At 36.6% G+C, this 14,150-nt stretch overlaps 1 protein-coding gene across 1 annotated transcript in view; it reads left to right on the top strand.

The window, feature by feature from the left end:
• Positions 1 to 14,150, top strand: part of ASZ1 (ankyrin repeat, SAM and basic leucine zipper domain containing 1) — a 71,168-nt gene that overhangs the window by 3,179 nt on the left and 53,839 nt on the right. The window contains exons 3-4 of the mRNA XM_065939831.1: positions 8,151 to 8,273; positions 10,110 to 10,221. Coding sequence (XP_065795903.1) covers positions 8,151 to 8,273; positions 10,110 to 10,221 — 235 coding nt within the window. The remainder of the gene's footprint in view (positions 1 to 8,150; positions 8,274 to 10,109; positions 10,222 to 14,150) is intronic.

Below are 14,150 nucleotides of genomic sequence, written 5' to 3' on the forward strand. Positions count from 1 at the left end.
TGTCATGTCTTCTATGCTCCTCCCCAGTCTTAGATCCAAACCTAGATTAGTTCACCAATTTTTTTATGTGACTAAACCAATCAGTGCTATTGGGGAAAATTAGATGACTTCATGGATTTGTACCATTAATGATTGATTTGAGGGTTTTAAGGGCAGCTGACTCTCATCCTTTCTTAACAGTTATCCTCCATCTCTTCCTGTCTCACTCTGGATGGTGGCTATCTAAAACTTTATGCTACTTCTTAGGCCTTAGAAGCACAGATATCTCATCTGTGCTTCTTACTCTAGCTCATTCTTTCATTCATTTGTCCAAAGCAAACTTGATAAATAGTTTCTTTTTTTTATGTCACTGTTTATTTTTAATGCCAGAAAAGTATTCCTGATGCAATTTTAATATTTTATTAAGGCATTAACTTTCATAGTATGAGTTGTATCCAAGGTTTTCATGCTTTTTAATTTATTTATTTTTTAATTGAAGATAATTGCTTTATAGAATTTTGTTGTTTTGTGTCAAACCTCAACGTGAATCAGCCATGGGTATACCTATATCCTCTCCCTTTTGAACCCCTCTCCCATCTCCGTCCCCATCCCACCCCTCTCAGTTGATACAGAGCCCCTTTTTGAGTTTCCTGAGTCATACAGCAAATTCCCGTTGGCTGTCTATTTTACATATGGTAATATAAGTTTCCATGTTACTCTTTTCATACATCTCACCCTCTACTCCCTTCTCCCTATGCCCATAAGTCTATCCTCTATGTCTGTTTCTCCGTTTGTGCCCTGTAAATTAATTCCTCAGTACCATTCTTCTAGATTCTGTATATGTGTTAGAATATGATATTTATCTCTTTCTGACTTACTTCACTCTGTATAATAGGTTCTAGGTTCATACACTTCATTAGAACTGACTCAAATGTGTTCCTTTTTATGGCTGAGTAATATTCCTTTGTGAATATTACTACAACTTTTTTACCCATTCATCTGTCGATGGACATCTAGGTTGCTTCCATGTTCTAGGTATTGTAAATAGTGCTGCAGTGAACAATGGGATACATATTCCTAGTTTTTTAAGGAATCTCCATACCATCTTCTGTAGTGATTGTATCACTTTACATTCCCACCAACAGTGTATGAGCATTCCCTTTTCTCCACACCCTCTCCAGAATTTATTGTTTGTAGACTTTTTGATGATGGCCATTCTGACCTGTGTGAGGTGATATCTGATTGTAGTTTTGATATGCATTTCTCTAATAATTAGAAATGTTGAGCATCTTTTCATGTGTTTGTTAGCCATCTGTATGTCTTCTTTGGAGAAATGTCCATTTAAGTCTTTTTCCCACTTTTTGATTGTGGTGTTTGTTTCTCTGGCATTGAGTTGTATGAGCTGATTATATATTTTGGAAATTAATCCTTTGTCAGTTGTTTCATTTGCTATTATTTTCTCCATTCAAAGGGTTGTCTTTTCACCTTGCTTATAGTTTCCTTTGCTGTGCAAAAGTTTTGAAGTTTAATCAGGTCCCACTTGTTTACTTTTGTTTTTATTTCCATTACTCCAGGAGGTGAGTCATAGAGGATATTTCTTTGATTTACATCATTGAGTGTTCTGCCTATGTTTTCCTCTAAGAGTTTTATAGTTTCTGGTGTTACATTTAGGCCTTTAATCCATTTTGAATTTATCTTTGTGTATGGTGTTAGGAGGTGTTCTAATTTCATTCTTTTACATGCAGCTGTCCAGTTTTCCCAGCACCATTTATTGAAGAGGCTATTTTTGCCCCTTTGTATATTCTCGCCTCCTTTGTCAAAAATAAGGTACCCATAGGTGCATAGGTTTTTTTCTGGGCTTTCTATCTTGTTCCATTGGTCTATATTTCTGTTTTTGGGCCAGTACAATACTGTCTTGATGACTGTAGCTTAATCTGATGTCAGGGAGGTTGATTCCCCTAGCTCCATTTTTCTTTCTCAAGACTGCTTTGGCTATTCGGGGTCTTTTGTGTCTCCATATGAATTGTGAAATTTTTTGTTCTAGTTCTGTGAAAAATGTCATGGGTAATTTGATAGAGATCTCATTGAATCTGTAGATTGTATTTTATAGTATAGTCATTTTCACAATATTGATTCTTCCTACCCAGGAACATGGAATATCTCTACATCTATTTATGTCATCTTTGATCTCTTTCAGTAGTGTCTTATAATTTTCTGTTTACAGTTCTTTTGTCTCCTTAGGTAAGTTTATTCCTAGATATTTTATTCTTTTTGTTGCAATAGTGAATGGGATTGATTCCTTAATTTCTCTTTCTGATTTTCATTGTTAGTATATAGAAATACAAGTGATTTCTGTGTATTGATTTTGTATTCTGCAATGTTGCTAAATTCACTGATTAGCTCTAGTAATTTCCTCATATTATCTTTAGGATTTTCTGTGTACAGTATGATGTCATCTTCAAACAGTGAGAGCTTTACTTCTTCTTTTCTGATCTGGATTCCTTTTATTTCTTTTTCTTCTCTGGTGGCTATAGCTAGGACTTCCAGACTATGTTGAATAATAGGGGTGAAAGTGGATACTCTTGTCTTGTACCTGATCTTAGAGGGAATGCTTTCAGTTTTTCACCATTGAAAAGAATGTTTTCTTTAGACTTATCACATATGATCTTTGCTATGTTGAGGTAGGTTCCTTCTGTGCCCATATTTTGAAGAGTTTTAATCATAAATGGGTGCTGAATTTTGTCAAAGGCTTTTCCTGCATCTATTGAGATTATTATATGGTTTTTATCTTTCAGTTTGTTAATATGGTGTATCACATTGATTGATTTGCATATATTGAAGAATCCTTGCATCCCTGGAATAAATCCAACTTGATCATGGTATATGAACTTTTTGATGTGTTGCTGAATTCTGTTTGCTAAAATTTTGTTGAGGAGTTTTGCGTCAGTGTTCATCAGTGATATTGGCCTGTAATTTTCTTTTTTGTGTGTTGTCTTTGTCTGGTTTTGGTATCAGGGTGATGGTGGCCTCGTAGAATGAGTTTGGAAGTGTTCCTTCCTCTGCAATTTTTTGAAAGAGTTTTAGAAGGATAAGCATTAGCACTTCTCTGAGTGTTTGGTAGAATTCTCTTGTGAAGCCATCTGGTCCTGGGCTTTTGATTTTTGGAATATATTTTATCACACTTCAGTTTCAGTGCTTGTAATTGGGTTATTCATAATTTCTATTTCTTCCTGGTTCAGTCTTGAAAGATTGAACTGTTCTAAGAATCTGTCCATTTCTTCCAGGTTATGCATTTTATTGTCTTACACTTGTTCATAATACTCTCTTATAATCCTTTGTATATCTGCATTGTCTGTTGTAACCTCTCCTGTTTCATTTCTAATTTTGTTGATTTGATTCTTTTTTTTCTTGATGAGTCTGGCTAAAGGCTTGTCAATTTGGTTTATCTTCTCAAAGAACCAACTTTTGGTTTTATTAATCTTTACTATTGTTTCTTTCATTTTTTAAAATTTATTTCTGCTCGGATCTTTATGATTTATTTCTTTCTACTAATTTTGGGGATTTTTTTGTTCTTCTTTTTCTAGTTGTTTTAGGTGCAAAGTTAGGTTTTCTATTCAATGTTTTTTTTAGTTGTTGTTTCTTGAGGTAGGATTGTATTACTATAAACTTCCTTCTTAGAACTGCTTTTGCTGCATCCCATAGGTTTTGAGTTATCATGTTTTCATTGTTGTTTGTTTCTAGAAATTTTTTGATTTCCCTTTTGATTTCTTCAGTAACCTGTTGGTTATTTAGAAATGTGTTGTTTAATCTCCATGTGTTTGTGTTTCTTACAGTTTTTTTCTTGTAATTGATATCTAGTCTCATAGCATTGTGGTTGGAGAAGATGCTTGATACGATTTCAATTTTCTTAAATTTACTGAGGTTTGATTTGTGACCCAAGATGTGGTTTATCCTGGAGAATGTTCCATGTGCACTTGAGAAGAAGGTGTATTCTTCTGCTTCTGGATAGAATGTCCTGAGATATCAATGAGATCCAGCTTATCTAATGTATCATTTAAGACTTGTGCTTCCTTATTAATTTCCTGTTTTGATGATCTGTCCATTGGTGTGAGTGGAGTGTTAAAGCCTTCTACTATTATTGTGTTACTGTCAGTTTCTGCTTTTATGTCTGTTAGTGTTTGTCTTATGTATTTAGGTGTTCCTATGCTGGGTGCATGCTGCTGCTGCTGCTGCTGCTGCTGCTGCTAAGTCACTTCAGTCGGGTACTTAACAATTGTTATGTCTTCCTCTTGGGTTGATCCCTTGATCATTATGCAATGTCCTTCCTTATGTCTTGTAATATTCTTTATTTTAAGGTCTACTTTGTCTGACATGAGGATTGCTACTCCAGCTTTCTTTTGCTTCCCATTTGCATGGACTATATTTTTCTGTCATCTCACTTTCAGTCTATATGTGTCTTGAGGTCTGAAGTGGGTTTCTTGTAGACAGCATATATATGGGTCTTGTTTTTGTATCCATTCATCCAGTCTCTGTCTTTTGGTTGGAGCATTTAATCCATGTACATTTAAAGTAATTATTGATATATATGTTCCAGTGCAATTTTCTTTAATTATTTGGGGTTGATTTTGTAGATCTTTTTCCTCTCTTGTTTTTCCTGACTATAGAAGCCCCTTTAACATTTGTTATAAAGCTGGTTTGGTGGTACTGAATTCTCTTAAGTTTTGCTTGTCTGAAAAGCTTTTTATTTCTCGATCAATTTTGAATGGATCCTTGCTGGGTGCAGTAATCTTGGTTGTAGATTTTTTCCCCTCTCAGTAGTTTAAATATATCCTGCTATTCTGGCCTACAGAGTTTTCTGCTGAAAGATCAGCTGTTAAACATATGGGGTTTCCCTTGTATGTTACTTGTTGCTTTTCCCTTGCTGCTTTTAATATTCTTTCTTTGTGTTTAGTCTCTGTTAATTTGATTAGTAAGTGTCTTGGCGTGTTTCTCCTTGGGTTTATCCTGTATGGGACTTTGTGCCTCTTGAACTTGATTATTTCCTTTTCCATGTTGGGGACATTTTCAACTATAATCTCTTCAAAAATTTCCCATACCCTTTCTTTTTCTCTTCTGGGACTCCCATAATTCAGATGTTGGTGCGTTTGATATTGTCCCATAGGACTCTGAGCCTGTCCTCACTTCTTTTCATTGTTCTTATTTTATTCTGCTCTTCAGAAGTTATTTCCACCATTTTATCTTCCAGCTCACTGATTCATTCTTCTGCTTTGATATTCTGCTATTCATTCCTTCTAGAGTATTTTTAATTTTAGTAATTGTGTTGTTTGTCTCTGTATGTTTGTTCTTTAATTCTTCTAGGTCTTGTTAACTGATTCTTGCATTTTCTCCATTATGTTTTCAAGGTTTTTGATCTTTACTGTCATTATTCTGAATTCTTCTTCAGATAGTTTGCCTATTTCCTCTTCATTTGTTTGGACTTATGTGTTTCTAGTTCGTTCCTTCATTTGTGTAGTATTTCTCTGTCTTTTCATTATTTTTTTTAACCTATTGTGTTTGAGGTCTCCTTTTCCCAGGCTTCAAGGCTGAATTCTTTCTTCCTTTTGGTTTCTTCCCTCCTAAGGTCGGTCCAGTGGTTTGTGTAGGTTTGTATAGGGTGAGATTTGTGCTGAGTTTTTTTTGTTTGTTTTTCCTCTGATGGCCATGGCTGAGTTAGGTGGTAATCCTGTTTGCTGATGATTGGGTTTATATTTTTGTTTTGTTTGTTGTTTAGATGAGGTGTCCTACACAGGGTGGTTGGGTGATGCTGGCTGTTGTATTCAAATGGTTTCCTCTGTGTGAGTTCTAGCTATTTGATACTCCATAGAGTTAGTTCTCTGGTAGTCTAGGGTCTTGGAGTCAGTGCTCCTACTCCAAAGACTTAGGGCTTGATCTCTGAAAAGTTCTGCTCCATGGTTTAAATTCTGTTCCTGGGCCTTCTCAAGAGTCTTTCCACCTCTTAGCTCTGCTTCTTCCTGTGTTGTTTCCACTTATGATAGTTGTTCCAGTTAGATAGACAGAAGGCTTCTGACAACATTAGATTCATGTTCCATCCTCTCAGCAATTCCAGCTGAAAAAATGTACCCCTTCCTCAAAAGTTTTAAGCAAAGAATCTCATAGTTATTTTCTATTTGTTTTTTTCTAACACTCCTCTTCCTCAAAGTAATTTTACATTCCACTAACCCTGCCTCTGAATTATCCTTTTGTATTCCTTCTCTTTCTCAACTGCCCTTGCTCTGACTTTTGCTTGGACTTCTAGCCTCATTACCAGGTCTCCCTGCCTCCTACCCCATTCTCAGCAGAGGTACCTAAATTGTCTTTTTATAATACAGTTGTAGTAATGTAAATCTCGGGATCACAAAGTACAGTCTACATTTCTTTTTTTTTTTTTAAGGAAGACAAAAAATTTAATGCTTTTTATTATAGATTTTATGTTGAACTACTCAAGTTTAAGTCATGCTTTATAACTAACTGTTTACAGAAGTGTTATGTGTGTACAAGTAATCATGAATATGCTTACGGCTTTTATTAGTTACGCTGTGCTTAGTAAATATCTGTTGAGTGAATAAATGATTGACAAGTAAAATGTGGCAAGTAAAATTGCAAGTGACAAGTAAAATTAATAAAATGTGGGGAGAATATTCAGCTAGATGATCTGATGTGTAAGTCACATTGAAGGCTTTTATTGATATTAATATTTCACTAGCAACTGAACAGCAGACGACAGCTTCCCCTTTGTGTTTTTTTTTTTGGCTGTGCCGGCTCTTCGTTGCTGTATGTGGGCTTTCTCTAGATGAGGCGTGCATTCTCGGTCACCCAGTCATGTCCAATTCTTTGCGACCCCATGGACTGTAGCTCACCAGGCTCCTCTTCCCATGGGATTTCCCTGGAAGGATACTGGAGTGGGTTGCCGTTTCCTTCTCCAGGGCATCTTCCTGACCCAGAGATCGACCCCGAGTCTCCGGCATTGGCAGATGGGTGCTGAGCTGCCTGGGATGCACTAAGCAGGTCTATTCTCTAGCTGCAGTGTGCGGGCTTTTCGTTGCGTGGCTTCTCTCGTTGCATAGCACAGGTTCTAGCGTGGGCTCAGTAGTTGTGGTACATGGGTTTAGTTGGTCCGTGGCATGTGGGATCCTCCCAGATCAGGGTTCAAACCCGTGTTCCCCACATTGGCAGGCAGATTCCAAACCACTGAACCACCAGGGAAGTCCGACAGTTTCACTTTTGGTCCTATTATTCTCTCTCTCTCTTTTTTTTTTTTTGTTTTTAACTTTCTAATTTTTATTTTATTTATTTTTTTTTAATTTTATTTTATTAGTTGGAGGTTAATTACTTCACAACATTTCAGTGGGTTTTGTCATACATTGACATGAGTCTACATTTCTTAACAGAGCTTTCATAATCAAACCCTAACCTACCTTTTTACCCTCATGTTTGGCCAGTAACCCATGGTTAAATTTTGCATTTGGAAGGAAGTTAAGAGAGTTTTAATAAGGAATACTTCTGATATTTGCCATCGTAGACATGTGTGATAATATTCTAACTAAAAAGACATTTTACATCTGTGAAACTTCCCAACTGCCCTAGAAAGGAAAAGGTAGCGTGTAAAAACCTGTCCTAATATAGATAACATATTATATGAAAACAAGCTTCCCTGGTAGCTCAGTGGTAAAGAATCCACCCACTAATGCAGGAGATGTGGGAGACATGGGTTCAATCTCTGGGTCAGGAATATCCCCTGGAGAAGTAAATGGCAGCCCACTCCATATTCTTGCCTGGAAAATCCCATGGACAGAGGATCCTGGAAAGCTACAGTCCATGGGGTTGCAAAGAGTCAGAAACCACTGAGCAGCTGAACAACAAATATATGGAAAATATATTTGACAGATCCAGTCTCTTGAAACATAGTGACATGGAAGTGAACTGTAGCAAAAATGAAGTTAGCTATTTTATTATAGTTCACATATAATTATTTTCTATTTTTCTTAAGCCATTATTAGCAAGAAATTCCCTTCCATTGTGAAGTACATGGTGTAAGTCACTGTGTGCAGTACTTTTAACATATCAATGTGACGGGGATTTGTTTGCTTGTTTTGGTGAAGGAGGCTTTTAAAAGCTTGTTTTTGAATTGACAGGCATCAGTGTCGACACCAGCTTTCAGTATGGGTGGACTTCCCTGATGTATGCTGCTAGTGTTTCCAATGTGCAGCTGGTTCGGGTTCTTCTGGACAGAGGTGCTAACGCAAGCTTTGATAAGGGTAAGATGTCTTAAATATTTAAATTATGTGAGCATTTACTTTGTATACTTATCTGTTTAGAAACCAAATTATATTCTCTTTGGGGTCGTGATATATACTTTTTCCATGCTCTATTTTCATATATTTGCTTCAAAATAAAAACTTGGCTCTTAAAAAATCATAACAAGGGTAAAATGTTTGAGGTAACTGATTATTTTTACTGTGTTTTTCTTGATCCCCAAACAACTATTATGCAAAGTGAAAAAAACTTAGAGGAGTTTTTAAAAAATATCTTCCTGTTAGTTACATAAACAGAAAACCAAATTAGAAACCACAGATATTTTGAAAAACCTGCTTTCCAAAGAGGTAGATTCCATTTATATTACCATTATAACTGGTTGTGTTATTAATATGTACCTTTAAAATCTGTGCTAGAGAGTTTTGGTTATTTTTACAGTAAAACAGAGTGAAAGAAAACATTGAAAAACTGATAACTTAGTGGAAAATTGCTTGAAAATCAGTCTTTTGAATTTAAAACTCAGTTCTGAATTATATCACTTAAAAATTGTTTCAAAAATAATTATTAAATCCATTTCTTTATTTGTTATTGAATAATTTCTACTCATTATTGCTTTGAATAAGAGTGTATGTGCAAATCTTATTTAATTATTATATTGAATATTTTTACATGTTTACAATAGACAGATTTACTTTTTAATTCAGATATAGTTTTCATGTGAGAATTTTCAAATTAACTTTGTACTGCATTTGATATTTGTAAGATTATTTCTAGTCTGTTGTCTCATTTATATATTTTATATAATTTCATGTCAGCAACAGTTTTATGTTTAATCTGTTGCTATGGTAGGTTTTTCTTTTTGTTATTTCATTTAAAATATCATTTAATGAAAGCTATACTTAAATTTTTGAAAGTGTAAAATGTTCTGCCCAAAAAATTGATCAGTAGTTTTCTTTCTTTGCTTTTTGTAAACAGAGAATACCTTACAGTTATAAAACATATTTTGCCCAGCAGGTCAGCATAAATTATTTTATGTATCTCATAGGCCCACTCAGGTAGAGGGCAGACATTAGCTTCTCAACTGTAAGTTAAATCAGTACTAAGAGACTAAGATATCACTGGAGTCATAGTTTTATCAGTGACAGAACTGGGACCAGAATCTAGATTTCTATGTTTAGTCAATAATGAACCACAAATATAAACCATGGCTGGCATGACTTAGTTTAAGTTCCCCAGTTACTTGAGAATTATTTTTGTCTTTTAATTAGCCCTGATCTCCATTGATGCCATAGGAGCCAAGGGAAGAAGAGTTTTAGGAAATGGGATGAGCTGAGAGGGATCAAGTAGGCAAGGACTAAAAAGAAACCAATAGGTGTAGCAGTTAGGACATCTTCAGTAGGAGAAATTGGGCGTAAGCCAGAGCTCAGTGAGTTGTTAAATGAGTGAGAAGCAAAGAAGTGAAATCAGAGAATATCAATCATTGTTTTTTATCCATGTGTTCAAGGCAAATTTTAATCAACCAAAAACTGTTCAGTTCCAGGTGGTAAATCTGCACAGAGCCCATGCTCTGAACCACTTTCCTATTCTCTTGAAGAAATGAGAATAGGGAAAGGAAATTAGTAAATGAATTGTAGATATACTTTGGAAATTGTTCATCCCTCATCTCATTTTTAGGTGAAGGAATACAAAATTACCTGTTAAGAACAAGAGATTTGGGAATAAGTTACAGAAGTTTAAGAATGTGATAAATATTTAGAATGTTTTGAATGATAAAAGAAGTCAGCTAGTTAGGATTTCTGATGTGTGCGGGGTTTTCCTCACTTTTCCTTTCATTATAGGTAAGCAAACTGTTTTGATTACTGCATGTTCTGCTCGTGGCTCAGAGGAAAAGATCTTGAAGTGTGTAGAGCTACTACTTTCAAGAAATGCTGATCCAAATGTCGCTTGTAGGTAAGAATCTTACCGTTTGTTCAAAAATGATGAAGATATACTTTTCTTTGATATCAGTCTTTTCTTTGTTAAACATTTGACAGCATGATTTTTAAAAAATCATAACCAATGTGTGTTTACTTGGCCATGTAACTGATGAATAAAAATAGGTCATAAGGTCATGATTCCAATTGTATAAGAATATCAAAGGACAGGTATACCATCAAAAGTAGTCTTTTATATTTTAATTTTAAAAGAATGTCCTAAGAAGTTGATGAGAGAGGAAGAAAGACAATTATTAACTGTATCACTTTCCTTTGACTTACACACTCAAAAGAATATGATAATTGAGTTATAATAGTAAAGCCTCTTAGCATTCTCTTTATAAACACTTATCAACAGAAGTCTGTTTCGGTGTGTAAAGTAACATGGAAGCCCTTCTGTATTCTGTGGATATAATGAAAGTGACAGTCTTAGTCTGTATATAATATGAAAAAAAGAAAAAGAGAATTTTACCTGTATTACAGACAGTAAGATAATTCTAGATCTTAAAATGGAAGTGGTTCACTAGTCAAATGTACCACTTGGTTCTAGTTGCACTAAAGGTGAAGAGAAGAATAAAACTTAAGAGGAAACTGTTGAGTTCCCTTTGTTGTTCAGTCACTCAGTCCTGCTGGTTTCCAGTCCCATGAATTGCAGCATGCCAGGCTTCCCTATCTTTCACCATCTCCTGGAGTTTGCTCAAACTCATATCCATTGAGCCAGTGATGCCATCCAAGCATCTTATCCTCTGTTGCCCCCTTCTCCTCCTGCCTTCAATCATTCCCAGTGTCAGAGTCAGCTCTGCGCATCAGGTGGCCAAAGTATTGGAGCTTCAGCTTCAGCCTCAGTCCTTCCAATGAACATTCAGGGTTGATTTCCTTTAGGATTTACTGGTTTGATCTCCTTGCAGTTCAAGGGACTCTCAAGAATCTTCCCCAGCACCACAGTTCGAAGGCATCAATTCTTCAGTGCTCAGCCTTCTTTATTGTCCAGCTTTCACATCCATACATGACTACTAGAAAAACCATAGCTTTGACTATATGGACCTTTGTCAGGAAGTAATGTCTCTGCTTTTTAATATGCTATGTAGGTTTGTCATTGCTTTTCTTCCAAGGAGCTAGCAAGTTTTTAATTTCATGAGTAGTCACCGTTAACAGTGATTTTGGAGCTCAAGAAAATAAAGTCTGTCACTGTTTTCATTGTTTCCCTATCTATTTGCCCTGAAGTGATGGGTCCAGATACCATGATTTGAATTTAGTTTTCTCAATGTTGAGTTTTAAGCCAGCTTTTTCAGTCTCCTCTTTCACCTTCATCAAGAGGCTCGTTAGTTCCTCTTCGCTTTCTGCCATAAGGGTGGTGTCATCTGCATAGCTGAGGTTATTGATATTTCTCTTGGCATTCTTGATTCTAGCTAGTGCTTCATATGGCCCGGCATTTCACATATGTACTCTGCCTATAAGTTAAATAAGCAGGGTGACAATATACAGCCTTGATGTACTCCTTTCTCAATTTGTAACCAGTCTGTTGTTCCATGTCCAGTTCTAACTGTTGCTTCTTGACCTGCATACAGATTTCTCAGGAGGCAGATCTGGTATTCTCACCTCTTTAAGAATTCTCTACAGTTTGTTGTGATTTACACAGTCAAAGGCTTTAGCATATTCAGTAAAGCAGAAGTAGATGTTTTTCTGGAATTCTCTAGCTTTTCCTATGATCCAGCAGATGTTTGGAATTTGGTATCTGATTCTTCTGCCTTTTCTAAATCCAGCTTGTATATTGGGAAGTTCTTCATTCACATACTATTGAAGCCTAGCTTGAAGGATTTTGAGTATTACTTTACTAGCATGTGAAATGAGCTTAGTTGTACAGTAGTTTGAACATTCTTTGGCATTGCCCTTTTTTGGAACTGGAATGAAAACTGACTTTTTCCAGTCCTGTGGCCATGGCAGAGTTTTCCAAATTTGCTGGCATATTGAATGCAGCTCTTTCACAGCAGTATCTTTTAGAATTTGAAATAGCTCAGCTGGAATTCCATCACCTCCACTCACTTTGTTCATAGTGCTGTCTCCTAAGGCCCACATGACTTCACACTCCAGGATGTCTGGCTCTAGGTGAGTGATAACCACTCTATCATTGTGGTTATCCAGGTCATTAAGATCTTTTTTGTATAGTTCTGTCTATTCTTGTCACCTCTTCTTAGTATCTTCTGCTTCTGATAGGTCCTTAGCATTTCTGTCCTTTATTCTGCCCATCTTTACATGAAATATTCCTTTTGTATATCTGATTTTCTTGAAGAGATCTCTAGTCTTCCCCATTCTATTGTTTTCCTATATTTCTTTGCATTGTTCACTTAAAAGGATTTCTTATCTCTCCTTGGTGTTGTCCAGAACTCTGCATTCAGATTGGTATGTCTTTCCTTTTCTGCTTTGCTTTTAGCTTCTCTTTTTTCTCAGCTATTTGTAAGGCATCCTCAAACAACCATTTTGTCTTTTTGTATTTATTTCTCTTGGGGATGGTTTTGATCACTGCCTCCTGTACAGTGTTAGAAACCTCTGTCCATAGTTGGTCAGGCACTCTTGTCTATCGTATCTGATCCCTTGAATCTATTTGTCACTTCCACTGCATAATCACTGATTTGATTTAGGTCATACCTGAATGACCTTGTGGTTTTCCCTACTTTCTTCAATTTAAGTCTGAATTTTGCAATAAGAAGTTCATGATCTGAGCCACAGTGAGCTCCCAGTCTTGTTTTTACTGATTATGTAGAGTTTCTCCATCTTCGGCTACAAGGAATATAATCAGTCTGATTTCAGTGTTGACAACTGGTGATGTCCACATGTACAGTTGTCTCTTGTGATGTTGGAAGAGGGTGTTTGCTATGACCGGGGGTTTCTCTTGCTAAAACTCTGTTAGGCTTTTCCCTGCTTCATTTTGTACTCCAAGGCCAAACTTACCTTGTTTCTCTAGGTATCTCTTGACATCCTGCTTTTGCATTCCAGATGATGAAAAGGACATCTTCTGCTTTGGTGGGGTTTTTTTTTTTTGGTATTAATTTTAGAAGGTCCTGTACATCTTCATAGGACCATTTAACTTTAGCTCTTTCAGCATTAGTGGTTGTGGCATAGACTTGAATTACTGTAATGTTGAACGGTTTGCCTTGGAAATGGGCCAAGATCATTCTGTTGTTTTTGAGCTTACACCCATGTGCTGTGTGTCGAACTCTTATTGACTGCGAGGGCTCCTCCATTTCTTCTCAGGGATTCTTGCCCACAGTAGTAGATACAATGATCATCTGAATTAAATTTGCCCATTCCAGTCCATTTTAGTTTACTGATTCCTAAAAGGTTGATGTTCACTCTTGCCATCTCCTGTTTGACCACTTCCAATTTATCTTGATTCATGGACCTAACGGGAGAAGGCAATGGCACCCCACTTCAGTATTCTTTTGCCTGGAAAATCCCATGGATGAAGGAGCCTGGTAGGCTGCAGTCCATGGGGTCGCTAAGAGTCGGACATGACTGAGCAACTTCACTTTCACTTTTCCTTTCATGCATTGGAGAAGGAAATGGCAACCCACTCCAGTGTTCTTGCCTGGAGACTCCCAGGGATAGGAGAGTCTGGTGGGCTGCCGTCTGTGGGGTTGCATAGAGTCGGGCACGACTGAAGCGACTTAGCAGCAGCAGCAGCAGCGTGGACCTAACATTCTAGGTACCTATGTAGTGTTCTTTACAGCATCAGACTTGACTTTCACCATCAGACACATCCACAGCTGGGCGTTGTTTCCACTTTTGTTCAGCCTCTTCATTCCTTCTGGAGCTATTTCTCTGCTCGTCTCCAGTGGCATATTAGACACCTTCCAACCTGGGGAGCCCATCTTTCAATGTCATTTCTTTTTGCCTTTTCATAGTGTT

This window comes from Muntiacus reevesi, chromosome 6 (genome assembly GCF_963930625.1).
Source record: "Muntiacus reevesi chromosome 6, mMunRee1.1, whole genome shotgun sequence".
NCBI lineage: Eukaryota > Metazoa > Chordata > Mammalia > Artiodactyla > Cervidae > Muntiacus > Muntiacus reevesi.